Source organism: Paramacrobiotus metropolitanus, unplaced genomic scaffold (genome assembly GCF_019649055.1).
Source record: "Paramacrobiotus metropolitanus isolate TYO unplaced genomic scaffold, Prichtersi_v1.0 Parri_scaffold0000089, whole genome shotgun sequence".
Lineage (NCBI taxonomy): Eukaryota > Metazoa > Tardigrada > Eutardigrada > Parachela > Macrobiotidae > Paramacrobiotus > Paramacrobiotus metropolitanus.
In genome coordinates, this window is record NW_026570309.1 from 501,612 (window position 1) to 520,271 (window position 18,660).

Sequence of the window (18,660 nt, forward strand, 5' to 3'; positions counted from 1 at the left end):
ACTAATTAACTCTCTGTTATGTCCAGCCACTCTGTAATTTTGTGATAGCAGTTGACGTGTCCACGATAAAGTACTGTAACAAATTGAACGCGGATGCGCTACAGCCTACGTATATCTGGAATATCGCATATTACTTTATCTTACCAAAACTCTGGTCGCAGTAACTAGACTACATATATTTGCGCTGCACGTTGTAGCGTTTAACTGGAATATACCATACCAAACCCCAGTCGTAAAAATGTTCTTAAGACTTTATGCAGTATTGTTGTGTTGTGGTTTAACTAGACTCCTGCTAAGCACGATATCAGTCGAATGCAAAGTATCGCTGACCACAAAGGGCAAATATTGCACTGGCCATTGTGGGACATACACTTATCCTTATCACTGGTGTCCTGTGAAATACTGGTGCCGGGAAAAGGTCAGTAAGTTTAGGTATGAAACCCGTCTCTGCCATGGTTGGGAATACTGCTCCCCGAATCCGCAGCTGACCAGCCACGGAAAACGCTGCAAAGCTGACAGTGTGTGCGACTATCATGGGTATAGTTACATGTGGTGTTATACGGAGGATGACAGTTGGGACTATTGTGCCCCACCAAGCGTGGAGTGGTGTGATCCGGTCCACGCTACCAGCGCCTCCAAGGACGGACGTTACTGCGAGGACCAGTGCGAGTCACACGGCTCGCCGTACCACTGGTGTTATGTTGCACGTGGATGGATGGATAATTTCTGGCTATTAATTCGGCCATGGGATTATTGCGAACCACCAGAAATTATGTTGGATGACGCAGCCATTCAGTTCAAGATACAGGAGGATTTTCCCGATAATTGCCGCTGTCAAGGACGAAAAGTCATAAACGCCGGTATGAAACAGACGTTTCGCGTTATCTGCACAGAACGACAGGTTGCCTTTACTGATGCGCCGCGATGCCGGGATGATAGGCTTATCTTGCCGAACAGCACCAGTGACTGGCTGGGAACAGATTGCACGTATAGCGGTTATCCACATGACTGCCCGCAGTACAGTAATTACGAAGAGGACTACTACACGGAATTAATGCACACTATTGGCCAGAGAGTGTGCGAGCAGAAACACCGGATCCAGTTCTGCTTGAACGAGGTGTACAATACAAAGCTTTGCTCAGATATCGTTTTCCAAAGGGAATAATACAAAGACAACGATTAATGAGCTTTGAAATGCTCCAGCTGTTTGTGTGGTAAAGAAGATTTACTTGTGTAGTTTTGATAAAAATTTTAATTCAAAATCAATGTTGCAACTACTTAATAGCCGGCCATGTTCTAACGAAATGTGCTAGCGTCGTTTGTTAGCGCGCCATGATGACCTTGTTTGTGAGTGTGGTATAGGAGTAATCGGCGGCGGTTGGCGTAATAGCAGATAGTGAGCAGACACGACTGCAGCTGCTGCGTAAAAACATATTGTACATATTGTATTGTAAGCTTGTCCGGTAATTTCTGAATCAACACAGCGAAATATGCAAATTTACGTGTTACGCCAAACTTCATACTACGGCACGCCACGCCACACTGCCTAAACACGTAGCCTGCATTTCGCTGGCGGGTGGCTTGGTGCGCGCCAGAATAATTTAATGAGAATTGTAGTAACTGCCTGGCGGAAGGTGGCTTGAAAAACGGTCGGTGTACTAAGCGACAATCTAACTGCGGAGCGCAATTAGACAATCCGATAAACGTAATAACGTGGTCATCGTTTCAAGCGCAAGCTTCGCGCAAGCTGTCTGTACCTTTACCTAACCGGTAATTTCCGAAATTACCGGACAAGCTTGTACTGCTGCACTCTAGCATCATCGGACTGCAATTTACCGATTACGTTGATAGTATCAAATAACAGCAAAGCAAGCCTGCGATAACGCTGTACAAGAATTCGATTCACACAATTCACCCGGCTTGTTGATATAAAACTAAGGGCTTAACCCGTCACTCCGGCTGCCCGTGGACAACAATCGACATACAGTGCCAAAATTATTGTTTAATTGTGTTTTGCTAACCCATGCATCTAAGGAAGTAATGTGAGTGATAACATAATAATACGGAAATGGGTTTATTAATCTTCCTGGTTATGACCGCCGCTTTGCTTTTGTTAAGCACAAGTGAGTGCAAAGTGTTCCTGTCCTATACCGGAAACTACTGTGCTGAACCGTGCCAGAATTATACGGGTTGGATTAGCGTGTACCATGGGTGTCCGGTGGAATATGCCTGCAAGAAGAAGAAGAAGAACAAATATCGGAAAGTGGATAGCCGATGCCGTGCTTGGCAGTACTGTTCGCCCAATGCCGAGTTAACCGCCTACGGGAAGCGATGCCAAAAGGACCATCCGTGTGGTTTTCATGGCTATAGTTATTGGTGGTGTCGCACGGATGATGACAGCTGGGATTACTGTTCACCGCAGCCCAGTTTGGATTAAAGAGGTTGTGATTAATAATTATCTAACGTAACTTATCTTATTATGGATGCTGGCCAACGGGAACTGACTCAAAGACGATGCGTTACTTTATACGCTATCGACCAAAACTTTTACCGTCAGGATTTCTGAAATTAAACTTTTTGTACTATAATAACTCAACTGTTGTAATACGTACTAAATTTACGCTGCTCACGTTTTCTTAGCGGTCATCAGTACAAACATAGCCACAATACTATGTTATAAACTCCATACGAATGCAGCTGCCTGCGTTTGGACTTTGCTGAATTATTACGCATATCACTCTCTTTAATGATTTTGTGGAACAACAAAATTTGTTAGTAGCTGGCAGGTACCTTAACTTAAAAATAGTGAACTGGATCCTGGAATATTGAAAATTGTTCTTTACCGAAATCATTAGTTATCAACGGTGTGTTAAACACATGAACACCCAGAACATCGAATTTGTTATTTGGCCTTTTAATCATACTCCAGCACTTAATTAAAGAATAAGTTCAAGCAGTAAACAATAAAACAACCGGCCATTATATCTTTCCGAATTCCTTATCCAGTTACACCCAGATATCCGAAGAACAGTCGCCACCCGGATAGCGCACTTCATGACCGCGAATGGCCCCATCCGGTTCGCTGGACAGATCGACGTAAAACTCCGGATCGACCGTCATTCCTTGGGGACTGCAGTTTAACATAATGATTCCGCTGCCTTTCCTTAAAATAAAGTTGTAAGCATTACATAGTATTCTTGTATTTAACATTGAAGGCACTGCAGATGTGCTTTAAATTCACATACTTCACCAGTTCCGGATAAAACTGCTTATCCCATGGCGTCAGCAGAGAACATGTAACGTATAACCGTTTGCCATCTCGGGATAACTGCAGCATATTAGGACCCGACCTGCAAATAAATTTCAAAGAAAAACAAATCATAAGAAATTTGTTATAAGCGGAAACATGCACTCCACTATACAAGCTAAGGCACGCCCGTAATTTTGCAGTATTTTAGGAAACACTGGTTTGCTTATATTTAATTTGACGCGAGGGGGCGACCGTTCACTTACCATATAGGATGACCTTTCACGACCAGCCTCTCTGGCTGTGTATCCAGTTCCTGGTCTTTTGTGACCTTAACGCCAGTGTCCTTGCAGATCAGACCTCCCAGGAAAACCTGAAATATTATAAAAGGTAATTCAGTGTATCCATGCATGTCGGCGTCAGTTCGACAGAATTTTTTTGTCTTACCGAAGAAACGAATTTGGGATGTTTTGTATCGGAGATATCATATTGTCTAACATCTCCGTGTAACCAATTAGCAAAGTATAGAAAGCGGTCATCCAGGGAAATGAGAATGTCGGAGATAAGGCCGGGCATAAAGGGCAATGCCCAGTTATCGACGAATTTTGGTGGGATTTTGATAACCGGTTCACATGTCCATTCACCGTCCTGTATGGTACATAAGACAAAAGAGTGCATTGATAAAATTACCAAAAAAGCAACTGATGCACTACTCGAATAAACAAAAGCGTACAAAGATACGTAAAATAATCATATTATATGAATTATTCATGAATTAGAGCTGTTAACTACTTCTCAAAACCAGCAATATTTACAGGTTGTATTCGACGCTATGAGCACACACTGGATGAGTAAAACACCTTGCAACTTGAACGCATTTATTGTATACATAAGCGATGCTCGCCGTGTACATTACTGCCAATACACCGAAACAGGCAACTAAGCTTATTTTTTATGTGAAATCCATAATCCATATCGTTGGAGCAATAAAGCGACGATTTTGGAACTTATCGAAATATAAATTTTTGACTAGAACTGCAAAACTTGACCCTCTAGACATATTTTTCTGATAATGAAAATTCTGTTTTCTTTCAATTCATACCGGAAGTGCTTTCTATAAAATACCAATTGGAAGCAGTGTTATTGTGCTTTAACGGACTTATGGAAAATGATTCAACACACCTGACGGAAGAAACGGTAGACTACAGATTCCAGTGCTACGCCCACAAAGCCCTCGCTGGCGTCGGGATTGTGCAGGAAACGGACTTCCAGAGGGATCGCAGTGGGACCGTTCGCGTCACCCAGGCGCATGGATTTAATAATTGTGTGCTTATTCCAGTCCCAAAAGTGCAAAGAATGGCCCAATATCTGGTTAGTCGTGGCGTCTTCCATGTTGAAACCCTTCATGAAACTTTGCGGATACCCAAATTCGCTGGAGACCTGTGTTAACATTTTAAAACTGAAAAGAATGATTTTTTATTTACGGGATCTAGTGATTCACAGCAAAGTGTATATATATTCAGAGAAATATAGTTTTATTCCAAGTAGAGTGACTGCACATTATTAGTACAACTACAATCAAATCTCTTCAGTTTTTATGCATTTTCATCTACGTATCTCAGCAAAAGTAAGACTACGGACGCCACGCAAACCATAAAAATACTTACTCAAAAATGTCCAAAATATTCATACATGCAGGTACATTATACAACGGACGTTAATTTTTCCTTCAGTTTTAATTCTGGCGCAGAACAAAGAAATTATAACCTAAGGAATTGTAACGGCTTGTTGTGCAGTTTGTTTTAAAAGAAATTATTTTTTTCGATGGCTAGAAAGAGGAGTATATTTAGTTTTTGCGAACACTTTTTTAAGTGCATAGTACATTTTATGATAAAATGTATTATGCACTTAAAAAAGTGTTCGCAATAACTAAATGTACTCCTCTTTCTAGCCATTTTTATCTGACAATATCCTTCCACATAATAAGTACATAAATGAATTTTCAACCACGCTGATTATATATTAACTAACCATAATATTATGGCGTGGCTGATACCAGAAGTCATATCCCATAATATCCTGGCTGTTCTTATTCCACAACCCTTTCGGCTCGAAGGTCTCGCCGTCCAGCAGCAGAAAGGCACCTTTGCCCTTGCCCTGCTGATCGCCCATGTAGGAGATCATAATCTCTCCCGACGGCAGACAATGCACGGTGTGCGGATACTGAATGTCAAAGCGCTGGGCAATCTGGGCACCATCGATGACTTTGTGTAAGCGCGGCGCGTTGGCGGTAGCCACGTCGACAATGTGGATGTTGCCGCTCTGCAGACCGGGAATGATGAGGAAGCGGCGCGTAATGGACGGATGCCGGCAACTGACGCAACTGTTCCATCCGAAATGGTGCAGCTCATCGCGGGGATCCGAGGAATACAGGCGATGGATCACCTGATAGTATGCCAGCAAACATGCACTCCCGTAATATCGTGAATAATGAATACTTATCTCTATCTGTACAAGTATATGTATTACGGAGGCAAATTGTATGATCCGCAAAAAAATGATTAAAGTGCAAATCATAATCATTAACTGGCATAGGGTTTCGAAAATATTTGTCGAAAAAGATTTAATTTTCAGTTTTCTAAAAAACATATATATTTTTTCCAAACATAATTTTATGGTAATTCTAATTGTCATTTCTTAATTGTCTATTTGCAAGGTCAGCAAAAATCCTGTGATGCATTTATTACTCAGAAATTTTCATTGTTTTGGAAGTGTATTAATGGCAATGAAATAGGTTTAATAAAAAAGTAATCAAGGAAAATTGTTACTTTTGGTTGCGAGTATTTTCTACGGCAGTTATGTTGTATGTATCACTTTTATGCAGCATAATGCAACGCACAGTAATCATTCAGATGATCTCGAAAAAACAGAGCGCAAAAAAAATAATAAAAGGATAGTTCGTTTGGTTTACCAAGTTACCCAACTATATTTTGAGCCTTAATGCTGTACAAATATGTGTACAAACAGGTCTACATATTGACAAGTAATACGTACTGTACAGTACGCCGTGTACGGTGTACCTAACATTTGTTAATTCTCAGGTTACCGGAATATTTTCCAAAGAACAGAAGTAATAGCAACATACCTTTCCGTAATCCTTGGATTCTGGATCAGCATCTACCGTTGCCAAATATCCCGGCTTATTGTGCTCGTTGTTTTCCGGCTGGAGACACAAAACGTATAAAATCTTTTCCCGTGGCAGTGACATGGACTGCAGCGGCGACAGAACTTGATCGCCATTTCCACAACAACCTCCGCTAGACATGATCTAATTTTATCTGACACCGCAATAGTATTTAATTTGAAAAAATATTAATCAATCTTTCGGCACTGCACCATGGGAATGAGCCAGCGATGAAGTACGACAGGAGCACTTTTTTTTAAAATTATTGCTATGAAAGCAAAAATAAAGTATGTGAAATGTAAAGTGCCTCAGGGAAATTTGCCAAAACACCTGGCAGAAATCACCACTGACTGACAGTGCTACCTGATAAAGACGGAAAAGCTGTTCGTTTACAGTACTGTACTTAAAAACTCTTAACTCGATACCGGCGATCTGACAAAGTGATAATAGAGTATTCCGGTTTTGCACAATTGCCGGTCTGTCTCGCTTTGAGATTTTCCCTAGGTGCCGGTACGTCTCCACCACCTCCGCTACAATACACAGTACACATTTTGACTAGAAGTATTAAAGCCGAGGTGCAAAGTAAGTACTGACCATGAGAATGAGCACAAACTGTACAAACTATAAACGAAGGTAAAAACTATGACAGTGGGCCAGGTCAATTGCTCTGTGTAAGTCTTACGCGACGCGCAAGCGGCAGTCGGGTAAAAATTCATGACGTCACGGCGCGTAAGCAGGTAAACGATTTGATTGGTAAACCAGAATTCTGGGATGGGTTTTCAGCTTACCCGTGCGTGTAACCGTTGCGCTTCGAAATCGAAGCGCAACCGTTACCCAAACTACGAGTAACTCGTAACTCCTGCACAGATCAACAAAATTTTTGTTTTTTCGAACCAAAAGTGCATCCAGCGACCCAGATTGACACTCCTAAACTCAGAATTAACTTTTTTGATGTAGTACCACATTAAAGCATCAAAAATAAAATTTTCGGTTCCACTTCAGTTTTTTGGTTGTTCAGTTTCTTTCTTGCCACGGAAGCGTACTCGACCTACGATTGGACGATAAATTTTTCGCTGAGTCATGGACAGATTTTTACGCGTTTCTCCGTTACCCGACGCGCAATGGTTACCCAGATGTAATTGACCTGGCCCAGTGTAATGCAAATTCTGTGTATTGCGTTATACGCCTTGTCCACTTCGTTGGCATAATCATGCCACATTCATGTGCCTCTCAGATTAAGTGTCCATTAAATATTAACCATAAAACTACTGACTGTAAAATGCGGACTAGTAACATTATGGCGTCATAGAACAATTCGTAAATGCAGTATAAATACTGTATAATACATATATGCATGAAACAATTGTATTAAATAAGCAGGTGTTGGCTGCTCTGCCGCTTCTCTTTTTAACCGGCGAAAGTGCATGCTTGCCAGTGCATGCCGCTTCGCCGCAAAACTCAGATATTGCTAAGTCCAGTAAGGCAGCAAAAGATTGGTAAATTACTATAAATCAGGTTATACGGTAACTGTTCTTATCGCGAATTTTGTATCGATCCTGCGCTGCTTAATTACGATTAATCATATGCAAAAATCACGAGAAGATTTATTCATTGTTAGCCCGCATCAGCACTGTGGAAGCCGAAAAATTTATCCAGGATATCTGTGGAATGGACGCTCAAGTGACTCCAAATCGAAGCAAGATCTGACCGTTGGCAAGCTGCACTGAGCGCATTAAACCATTTTAATGCATTTATGTCTTGTTTTTCGTTGCTGGACGTTACCAGTTAGGTATCAGGCACGAGATGGCATACACTGTGTTATGTGTAGAAACCCTGGCCGGCAGTGCACAGTGCAAATTCCAAACGCAAAAGCGTGCATCAGGTAGCTTACGGTTAGCCGTGATTCATAACCGATGGCGATGAGTTAATAAGACAATTTTTAAGGCCCAAAGAGCGGGAAAGGGCGCGTGCTTTTGTACGAGTATATATGAGATTCTGTCGTAAATGACGACAGAACGCGGGTCATCGGAGTTGTGTATAAATACGAAAATGAATAAATGAATGGGACCAGCTCTTAATAGATCGTATCCAAACACTACGCCCTCGTTTCCTGCATGCATCACCACGCGGGCCGCTGGTTATTTTTAGGTCATCGAATACGTTGTAGCCCATTTCTACATCACAAACAAAAACGCAAAGCTGCAATACTGTAGAAAATGCGAGCGTCGAAAACCATGTTATGCAGGATTAAACTGTGCAGCAAAATGCTAAATTTATTAGTTATTTTGGCTCTTCACGTGGATGCCGTAATACTCGTAACTGCATTCGCAGATACTTAAAATGTTTCTCAAAATGATACACCATATGACGACATGTTGCTAAAACTGATTGTTTACTGCAGATTGTTGTTGCTGCAAAATGTATTCCCATGCTTGGTCCATGGTGCTCCAGTATCAGTAGGTGCGTTACTAAAATAGAACGACTGATATCCCGTCAGATTACCCTGAAGGCTGAAACCTACATACATGTAGAGTCATGCGAAAATAACTAGGATACAAATCGCCGACATTTTCTGTGTTCTGTAAATAATCATAAGTTTTTAACTAATTATTTTTACTATACAGAGCAGCAATGACTTTTCTGAATCGGGTGTATTATAGACAATTTCAACAACGTCATGACTTTATTAACAGCTTGGGAAGATGGAAAAGATCCGGAATTTGAATCATCCGCTGCTGCATCAGTGATGCCGTCCTGGAAAGATATTTTGTGGCTACCGGATGACGCCTCTTCGAACAGGTTTCAGGCACCAGGTTCGGCCACTGGTCGAATGTTTAGCAATAACTACTGGAACCAAAGCGGCAACTGCGTTCCATACGCGATCGCACCCGATTTTGGTATAGACTGTAATCGGCGGGCAAAATTAGTTCTGGTTGGAAGTTAAATTGGTTTCGGCAGAGTCAGCTGCTGCTGATTCACTTTGTTTGCTGCATAAAATTAAGGTTTCCCGTGAATAAGGGAATATATGATAGCTGCACAGAATGCAGACGTGTAAAAGTATTGTAGATCCAAACACTTGTACCGTAAGTTGACTTCCTGATTTTAAGTTGACACTTCCTGACAGGACCGGCGTAAATAATCAGGAGATCAATTTTCTACTCTGTTGACCTTTATAGACGCTGAAGCACAACATCTTATAAGAACGGCGTTGTTGGCCATAGAAAATGCAACGCATGGCTGCGTGAGGTTTATAAAGCGAGAGCATGAAAAAGAATTTATTTCGATTCAGCATAAGCCAGGGTAAGTAAGTATTCATATTGTAATGGACCAGTGAGGCTATATGACGCTAACTGCTATTTGAACATCTATAGTGCATCGATTAGCAGTCATCATCGATTACGCCAGCTTCTTACAGATTTTCTTTCGTTTACGTTAGCTTTCGTCATTTTTGAAACTGTTGATGGTTTAGATGCGCGGCTGACGTCGGGAGGACACCCAGGAGAATCACAAAAGTCATACTGGGAGGAAATTGTTTGTCTCCAAGAACAATAATACATGAAATTTTCCATGCATTGGGATTCTACCACGAACATAGCCGTCCGGATCGAGATACATATGTCACTGTCAACGCTGCCCCGAGCAATATCGAACGAAACGTTGATCTGCGGAATTTCAATATTCTGCCTGATATGCCGGTATTTAATTTGCCATACGATTACGATTCTATAATGCATTACGCACCCAGTGATTTTGCGGCTAATCCTAATGATCCTAATGGAGCGGTCATCATGCCCAAAGTCAACGGATCACTGAAAATTGGCAAGCGAGACCAGTTGAGCGTTCTCGATATTGCTAGACTAAAAGTAGCTTACGGATGCTTGGATGCGAATCTCGGACCCATTCGCAAAACTTTTCCTAACAACTGCAAAATGACAGTAAAGGTAGCGGAACGAGTAGAGGAACCAGTTGTCAGCGCTGTTCGTCATCAGCATTCGCCAACGTCACGAAAACCTAAAGGGTCAAGACTCAGAGAATTAAACGAAGGTTAGCCATATCGATTTTAAAAGCTAAAGATAAATTCAAATTTGTGTCCTATTGAGGACTGAAAAGCCAGGATTAGCTTCCTGGCAGAGAAAGTATGACTGTCGACACGGAAAAATTATAATACTGCGAAATTGCGAATACTGTATATATAAAAGTTATGTACAGTTCCCAGGTATGTGGAGGACAATAACGCTGAATCTCCCTTTCTCCCGGAGTTTTCGGATAAATTAATGACCAATGAGCAATGTGCCGCCCAATTCACTAGCAACTGTTCGCCCGTGCAACGTAAAAAGGCCGCTTGCGCGAGATTCCGAGGTCTGGAGATACATTGCTATAATACAGCAACCCTCGAAGAAATCGCACAAATAACGGCTGCGGTATCCAGGCCACCAATTCGAGCAGTGCGAATCCGTTTAAACGATGGCCCACTCATTACGTACAGGAACTTTGTCCGCGTAAGCACCCAGGTGGTCCAGTTCACACTGTCATTCTGTCGCGGTGCACGAGCCTCCGGTAAGCTGGCGAAGCTATGTTTTGTCCGTCTGCTAGACTTTGAGTTGAGTTGGTGCGACAATCTGGAAATTCACAAAGACGATTTCAAAGAATCGTTGCAGCTGCGGATAATCTTACTGGCGCAATCAACAATCCGCACACTGGAAGAGGGGACCTTTACGAACCTGAGGAGTTTGGAGGTGTTGTCGCTGGAATATGGACTGGAGAGTCTGCTGCATTTGCGACCGCGTTATCGTGACCACGTCGCTCGTATTCATTGCGAATGTGAATTTGCTTGGCTTAGAACATGGTTAAACCGAAATGCCAAATTATTATGGAAGAAAGATGCCGGCGCCGTTTATAAGTTACAAAAGTCATACAGCAACCCTGCATATAAAAGAAGAGATCTCTATATTCCTGTCGATTGCTCGAATCTTTTTCGATCAAACGCGTCTCTCGTAAGCTTCGCTCAGATGGATTTTTCTATTAGCGATAGTAATTGTGTTGTCTCTTAAACTATTCCTCGGATCTTGGAGCATATCTTTCGCCTGGGTAGCCTGTATCGCATTGTGTATCAGACTTTTCGTTGCTGTCAGAAGCCTTATGATTGTTTCTCTTTTTAAATATGTAAGGATCATAAGTGCTGAAATTCAGCGCGGAAATGCCGCTTCTGTTCTGGGAACTGTTGGATGTTTGAAAGAGCTAGAAGAGCTGTTTTATTTGTTCTAGCTATTCGGTATTTGAGTTTTAATTGTAAATGGCATTTGCTTGTATAAGGTTGGGATTAAAAACGTTACACCATGTAAGGATCCAACCATTCAGAGTAGGATGAAAGCATTGTAATTCGGCCGCTCGGACCGGGGTCGCAAAAATCGAATAACAAACTCAACCAGCAGTGTGCAACTGTGCATTAGGAGCACAAGCACGAGAGTTAACGATCCTTTTGTCAGCACTGGGTGGAAGAGAGAAGCGTTTGTGTGCGCAATATATATGCGGTATGCTAAACGAAGAATCTACATTTTCAGTCCTACCCTTCCAATGTACTCGTATGGAAAGTAAAATCGGTTATATGGTTATTGAGTTAATTGATTTTGAGTTAATGATTATGATATGATTATTGAGTTATTCTTTTTTCCTGGGTAACCTTTTAAGGTTGATAAAGTAAAAATTGGCGCAAGACTAGTCAAAGGCGTACATGCCAGACTGAATTTTTTCTAGCAAAAGTCCGCAGTAATGGTATGCCGAAAAGGTAATTTTGCAAGGCAGATTATAAAAATAACGCATACGTTAGAAACGCGCCAGTTATTACAATTTCCAACGGCATTCTTTCTGCGAACGTTTAGTTCGATATGCTTACAGGACCAGCATTAATTTTATCAGATTCGGTCAGATTTGCTATTTATGGCTAGGATACTATAGACAATGGTTACGTTGCTACATGGCATCAAGCATGAGATCACTGTACGAATATCACGAAAATCAGCAACATATTAAGCATAGAGTAACATAAGTACAAGCTCGGCAATATCATTCTGGACTGCGTCTCAAGGCCCAGCTTATGTGAGAATCGATACGTGCGCTGCTGTTGAACTGCTGTGGCAGACCACCGAGGTCAAGAGCTGATTGCGGCGTCTGTGTGACGAGATTCCGAGGCACCAGGCAAAACCAAAAAAGACGTTGTTGTTTCCGTTGATGGGATACCGTCGATATGGGCACTTTGTCGCCTTCTGGAGTTCTTTCGACGTTGTTGAGCTTTTATACAACAGCCATACACTACGATCCCAACAACTCCCGGTGCTCCTAATGCTAAAGTGAGCTGTGCCCATAAAGGCCACGGTGAGGCTGGAGGAAAACGAGTGATGCTTGGTTGGGAATTATCTATAGTTAAAGTCGATATTGCACGTATAGATGAGCGCAGATGCCGGTCAATGGATTAAGTGTACATGTTATTAAATTTAAGTACGTGCATTTCGGCACCTAAATGCATTTAAAAGTTTTGGAATTTTCTTATAGCCATAACTTTCCAACCGGATGTTGCGTGTCTAAAGGATTTTCACATCAATGTACTAGTATTCAAATAATTTGGCTACCCAATGCCAATAATATATTTTGTTGAAAATATTATGAAGGGTGGGTGGTTTATGAAAACGTAGACAAGTACTCAAATTGAGCGAACGTTGAGAAACATCATACTTACTCTTCGATTCTTGGGGGTTGATGATTGCCTCTAAATTATTCCTTTCAGACGTAGCTAAACTGTCCTGTCCACGTTCGCACCCGTCAATAATTTCTAAGCGACCAGACATGGCTGACATGTGCTGCTCGAAATCAGAGGTAGAAATAAAGAACTCCGGGTAGTAAGGCTCTGCAGCGCCAAGGTCTACTTTGATTTTCCATTCCACCTGCAAATTTATGTTTAACAATAACATGACAATTGATATATTATATACAGTACTAATACACATAAATATGTCGGACAGTAAAAGCCAGTGATTCCAGAACGTGTCACTGTTTTACCGCACTGCAGGTAAAAGTTCAACAAATTCAAACATAACTCGAAATGCCAAAATGTGGAGTTAAAAATTAAATTTCCTTGTAAAATTTCCTCTTATCAACCGTTGCTGTGCGTCTTTTGTTTTGTGCGTTGTAAGTGAGCATATAAATTTTGCATAAGCAGAACAACCTGGATGTGGCTATGAAATCTTTGAAGCCGGTGACAGTCAAAATCAGATCATTATGCTTTAAGGACTCTTAAAATATTTTCGTCGATGCTCGATACAAATGTTTTGATAAGACGAGATACTAGGTATTGACGCCGTAACGGAACACGGTCTTGTTTCAAACTTTCTGCACAACAAGTAAAGAGACAAGCTGATTTCCAAAGAAAAAGCCACATTAATTTTTAAAACTCTGCGTAGCAAGCTAATGGTAAGGATTACAGTCGTAGTACCTCTGAACCAGGCTGTACGCCTCTGCATTTGTCGGTTTTCTGCCAATCCTGGTTACCGCAAGATGAAAACAACGTGAAGCGCAGCTGTGGATGAGATGAGCCACTGAGTTTGATGAATTTAGCTGGTTTCTGTCCAAATTAAGGACAGTTATTTTTTGTGAGCTGCAGCAGGTTCATAACATTTGCCTACCAAGTATTCATTTTTTATCAGTGCCAAGACATCGGCTAATTTGTTATCCAGGGAAGTAACAACACACCGAGCAACCCGATGGCATAACCGCTCGTACTGCATAACTCGTTCCGGCGAAACCACGAACACCAGATGAATATCCTTATCTTCCGCCAATTTTGAAATTGCGGCTATGGACGGGTAATTCTGCGTAAAAGTTAATCATTTCAAGCTTTTTACAATTTAGGTCTGCAGCTTAGCAGCATTTTTAACAACGTTTTACCTGTACAATATCCTTGTCATAGGTTAATTCACCAGTTGAAGAGGTGGATTTCAATTGGCAGGATCCATGTCCGTCTTCCGGATCGGAGGCAGTACTTTGAACCTGCAGTGAGGACTTTTCACTATGTTTTACCTTTTTCAGATGCTCAAAGACCTTCAGCATTCCGCAGTACTCACGTCAACGCCATCGACGAAGGTTAAGGGAATATCGGTAACCATTACAAGCAGTTGTATAGAGTCTTCACGCCATCCGATCTCGCTCGATGCCTTAAAAGAGTCGTTTGCGTTTCATCATATTATTTAATCATTTTATTCTGTTCATCTCTCGTTTAACACTTACATCGCATATCATGGTTTGCAAGAACGCGTTCATCCATTCCTTGGAAGAGCAGCAGTTTTGAGCAGTCTTTGCCTTTTTCAGTCTAACCTTTGTTACGCAAATTAACTTTAGGAACATTAATCACTTCGCTAACAAATAAAAGGAAAGCTGACTCCAGTATGTATTCAACTTGCCTCAAATTCACGATTAGGAGTACCCAATGGCCAGTAACGGCCATAGCCGTACTGACCTCTACAAATACAAGCAAGAGACCTTCAAATGATGCGGCATCTAAACACTATACAAGACACTGGAAGTTTGCGAACCACACATCATTCAAAACGAGAGCGCCTCCGCTGACAAAATGTAATTGCTGAAAAGTTGTTTAATATTTACGTGGTTGATTCATCTCCAAAGTATCCAACGCCCACGTGCAGATCAATGTCCATAGTTGCCAATTCTGTCACTGTTTTGTAATAAAAGAATTATTACTTGAAATTTACGCTGCTTACAAGTGTAAACGAACATAATGCATATTTGCACTTGCCCGCAACAGTTTCTTACACAGTGTTTTGGTCAAAGCGACCCTTACAGCCTCAGCATCTGTTGAATTAAAAGATAATCCGAACTGAACGAATAAATCCACGGGATATTTTCTTTTCCGGGTGTTGACGCTTAAGGTCGCCGACGTGTCTGCAACAGCACGCATGGCTTTGTATGATTGTTACGCTGTCACGGTATCAAATGCGGCAAAGCGCATTTGATACCGTGTCACAACTCATGTCACACAAACTGTTTATCTGTAGCACAAACTGATAACCAGCATCAGCGACTACCGTTCGATATCGTGCTCCACACATGCATCAGTGAATCACTAAGAATTAACGTTTTCCGCTTATGCTTGTCCACGCGATCAATAGGCACGCTCAGCTTTACCACATGTAATAATTATTACATCACAAGGGTGTGCGATGTAAACTGTAAAGCGACGCCACGCCGACATACAAACTGTTTATGCCATAAGCACCCCATCCGCACCCGTATGACAACTGAACGAAGTACGAGTCGATTATTCTTACGTATGATTATGATTATTCTTACGCGGACGCATTCTGAGAATCACCCTTTGCGGCTTGATGGCCACCATATCGCTCAGTGCCAAATCCTGCAAGCATGATCTGCAATTAAATTTTTGCTTAAAAATTTTTTAAGAACGGTGATTCTAACCTCATAAGCCAGCACTTCATTGTCCGGAGCAATCACGTCATGTGTCGTACATTTGCGGTATGCTTGCGTCATACTATGACAGCGACCAGCAGTGGATAGCGAATTCTACGAAGAATTAAATTATCATTATTAAGTTCTGTAATTACTTTTACTTCTTAATTGTCCTCTTAGGAAGTCCTTTTTATGCATTCGAACGGTATTATCTCTGCAATATCCCGATAGTACTTTATGACATTGAAAAGTCGTATCTTGAAGTCAAGCCCAAATTCCAAATTTAAACATTTCGTTGAAATACCTACGGTGTCACTCAATACCGAGTACCCCTCTGTCGGCATGCTATAAGCACGCTTCAATGAGGTAATTCCGCAAATAAAAACAAGATAAGCAGATAAAGGTCAAGTGATGCCGACGACATGTTCTGTAGACTTTTGAAATATTTGTTGTAGTGAAAGAAAAGCCTGGGTTACGATATCGAAATCCCAAGCTCGTTAACCCCAATAGATAGCGAATATAGCACTGGCACTGCCTGAGAAAATTAAATAATTTTTACTACTTAACAAAACAATATTTTCGTCACATATTCTGAAGTTTCAACAACAATAAAGTACGTAACTATAGAAAGGACTCTCGGTAAAATGTTCTTTAAGCAAAATCACTAAGCGAAATAACGCGACTCAATTCTTTACTCTGATTGAGAATGGCGTTTAAGTAATCGTAGTGAAATTATTATGGGTGTATAAGTATTCTGTATGTGCAGATAAGAATTAATGAATACGGCGGACTAGACATAATATTAGCAGCTATCTGCGTTCTAGCGGTATTCGCTTTATTATATCGGCACGACGGCAACTGAATTTTATTTATGGCCCAGAGACATGAGAAAATAATAACGCAGCCGCTCCTAACAAAGAAGTACTGATGGCTCTTAACTTACCTAAATTCTACAGAACGACTAGGAAAATCGCGAAAACATTACGATCTCAGTTGGAAGTGTAATGCATGCTTTGTTACAGTGTTATGGATATTGAAATGAAAAACATTTAACTTTTTGGCAGTACAATATACTATAGCGGTATAGCCACTAGATAAAACGTGCTACTTTTTCCCGGTCACCAGGCTCTGTGGTGCACTTCATCTAGAGACTGAGCTACAGTAGCTGTTGTTACGGTTATTAGTATGGTGGCGTAATAAGTAGGGGACTGTAATTAATCATACTTCTATAAATAAATCACTTATCTGTATGTACATAGTATATCAGGTGATAAAATTTAAACACCTATGTGACAGATATCTTCCATTATTATATCAATCAAATTTTCTTGCTTTTAATAACCTTCATAAATAGCCAATCTCGTATCAGTATTATGAAATACAACAAACAAGGAATGAAGGAGCATTTTGTCTTTGTGCAACAGTGCATGCATTATTAGTACATACGAATTTCGCTAACCTTTTGAGCGCACCATGCGCATGACTGGTGGGCCTGAATACATCCTTTACAAGAAGACTGTGACGTGCAGATATCAATGGTGCTAATAGCTGCAAAACAGAACTGACCAGCTACGTACATATATACAGTGGAGATTAATGTTATGCGAGTATGATTTCATGATGTCAGATTTAAAATCCGTGCATTCGATTTAATTAGGTAGAATAATATGTTGCTGAAGCCTGAAAAAGCATTTTCTCAAAAATATTGCGACCGCTAGGGTGGCGACACTTTGTGAGAAGGAAACCGTTTCTTCACAAACTATTTGCTTTTCAAATTAGAAAAGTTCTCTGATTCCGAATTTACAATCGAGAGGCGTGTGGGCCGAGCTATAGATAAAAGCCCAGAGTATAAAAATGCACGTAAATTTACTTAGAGCATACCCTGAGAAGATGTGTGAGGAACAGCAATGGCAACGAAGAGGAATTGAAGCGAAAGTAGTGGCAATAACATTTGTAGTTTTTGACACTGCATCGCTGCAGATATGGCCATTTCAAACAAATTCCGGATTATTAAACACGTATTGAGTTAAAATAAACAACAATATTAATTATTACAAAACCGAAAAATCCCCCTGTGCTGACAAAATCCACTGTAAAATAAGCATCAGAAACCCCGACTTTTTAACGCTCTATAAGTTATGCAAAGCTCTAGGCAGGCAAAGGTTGGACGTCGCAAACAAAACTTGAGAATTATTGATGGAAGCATCAAGTGTGATGAGACTGATTTCCGTATGTCGACCTTGCGTACGGGAAATTGATGTCTTTATATGGTCCTGAATAGTCCAGCAGCCGCGGAGACAACCTTGCGCGCCGACTAGAGCGGTGCGACTCCTCCTCTTTTCAGGCGACATTTTCAGAAATGTGCAAGATGGAGGATTGTTTGCGAACTGCAGATGAGTAGGCTGTGCGATAAGATGGAAGGCAAAATTGATATCATAAGTAAAAGCCGTGGGCAGTAAGCTAATATCCACAGCTTCTTCAACGCGTGCGCTCTAATGTACTCGTATTTTGTAGTAACTGCTAACTGTATGTACGGTATTGTAATTCTATGATTCTGGCTGTAGTTATCAGTTATCACTGGTATAGCGCTCGCTGTTGTACGAGTATTACAACAGCCTGTTTTGTACCGCTTTTGTAGCGCAGCTGCGTTTTGGCAACGCATTAATTTAAATTAGAGATAAAGCAAGTTAACACGCAGTACTTCCAGTTTCTCAGATCGTCTACCTCTGCTGTACAGGCAATGCGTAGAACTCGT

General features: G+C 41.1%; 3 protein-coding genes across 4 annotated transcripts; 1 reads left to right on the forward strand and 2 right to left on the reverse strand.

Moving 5' to 3' along the window:
• Positions 1-2,730: 2,730 nt before the first annotated feature.
• Positions 2,731-6,973, reverse strand: LOC129596383 (methanethiol oxidase-like). Its single transcript, XM_055493649.1, has 7 exons — positions 6,393-6,973; positions 5,279-5,692; positions 4,430-4,687; positions 3,695-3,895; positions 3,514-3,620; positions 3,246-3,350; positions 2,731-3,163 (listed from the first exon to the last, which is right to left on the reverse strand). The coding sequence occupies exons 1-7, from the start codon at positions 6,570-6,572 to the stop codon at positions 3,007-3,009; spliced, it is 1,422 nt and encodes a 473-aa protein (XP_055349624.1). The 5' UTR covers positions 6,573-6,973; the 3' UTR covers positions 2,731-3,006.
• Positions 6,974-8,678: 1,705 nt separating this feature from the next.
• Positions 8,679-11,226, forward strand: LOC129596405 (astacin-like metalloendopeptidase). The gene is made up of 6 exons (XM_055493679.1): positions 8,679-8,891; positions 9,092-9,328; positions 9,608-9,731; positions 9,901-10,475; positions 10,641-10,988; positions 11,090-11,226. Exons 1-6 carry the CDS (start codon positions 8,804-8,806, stop codon positions 11,224-11,226), a joined length of 1,509 nt encoding a protein of 502 aa, XP_055349654.1. The 5' UTR covers positions 8,679-8,803.
• Positions 11,227-12,165: 939 nt separating this feature from the next.
• LOC129596352 (integrin beta-PS-like) lies at positions 12,166-18,414 on the reverse strand. 2 transcript variants are annotated; one of them, XM_055493593.1, is made up of 14 exons: positions 17,787-18,414; positions 17,365-17,453; positions 15,915-16,019; positions 15,789-15,852; positions 15,252-15,380; positions 15,084-15,153; positions 14,882-14,939; positions 14,709-14,795; positions 14,546-14,635; positions 14,370-14,471; positions 14,108-14,293; positions 13,918-14,046; positions 13,165-13,369; positions 12,166-12,845 (listed from the first exon to the last, which is right to left on the reverse strand). In XM_055493593.1, exons 1-14 carry the CDS (start codon positions 17,893-17,895, stop codon positions 12,580-12,582), a joined length of 1,689 nt encoding a protein of 562 aa, XP_055349568.1. In that variant the 5' UTR covers positions 17,896-18,414; the 3' UTR covers positions 12,166-12,579. The 2 variants fall into 2 exon arrangements, with proteins under 2 accessions (XP_055349568.1, XP_055349569.1); XM_055493594.1 differs by lacking the exon at positions 17,365-17,453.
• Between the last annotated feature and the right edge of the window lie 246 nt (positions 18,415-18,660).

Bases quoted from the DNA above. Each gene is read 5' to 3' on its own strand.
- LOC129596405 (XM_055493679.1), top strand. From the start codon at position 8,804: ATGTTGCTAAAACTGATTGTTTACTGCAGATTGTTGTTGCTGCAAAAT. The intron at 9,329-9,607 runs GTATAGACTGTA...TGACCTTTATAG, and splicing joins CGCGATCGCACCCGATTTTG to ACGCTGAAGCACAACATCTT. The intron at 10,989-11,089 runs GTAAGCTGGCGA...GAATCGTTGCAG, and splicing joins TCGCGGTGCACGAGCCTCCG to CTGCGGATAATCTTACTGGC.
- LOC129596383 (XM_055493649.1), bottom strand. From the start codon at position 6,572: ATGTCTAGCGGAGGTTGTTGTGGAAATGGCGATCAAGTTCTGTCGCCG. The intron at 5,693-6,392 runs GTATGTTGCTAT...GCATACTATCAG, and splicing joins AATCCAAGGATTACGGAAAG to GTGATCCATCGCCTGTATTC. The intron at 3,351-3,513 runs GTAAGTGAACGG...ATTTATTTGCAG, and splicing joins GTGAAAGGTCATCCTATATG to GTCGGGTCCTAATATGCTGC.
- LOC129596352 (XM_055493593.1), bottom strand. From the start codon at position 17,895: ATGGCCATATCTGCAGCGATGCAGTGTCAAAAACTACAAATGTTATTG. The intron at 17,454-17,786 runs GTATGCTCTAAG...TCTGTTTTGCAG, and splicing joins TCCTCACACATCTTCTCAGG to CTATTAGCACCATTGATATC. The intron at 14,796-14,881 runs GCAAGTTGAATA...TGCGTAACAAAG, and splicing joins CTCCTAATCGTGAATTTGAG to GTTAGACTGAAAAAGGCAAA.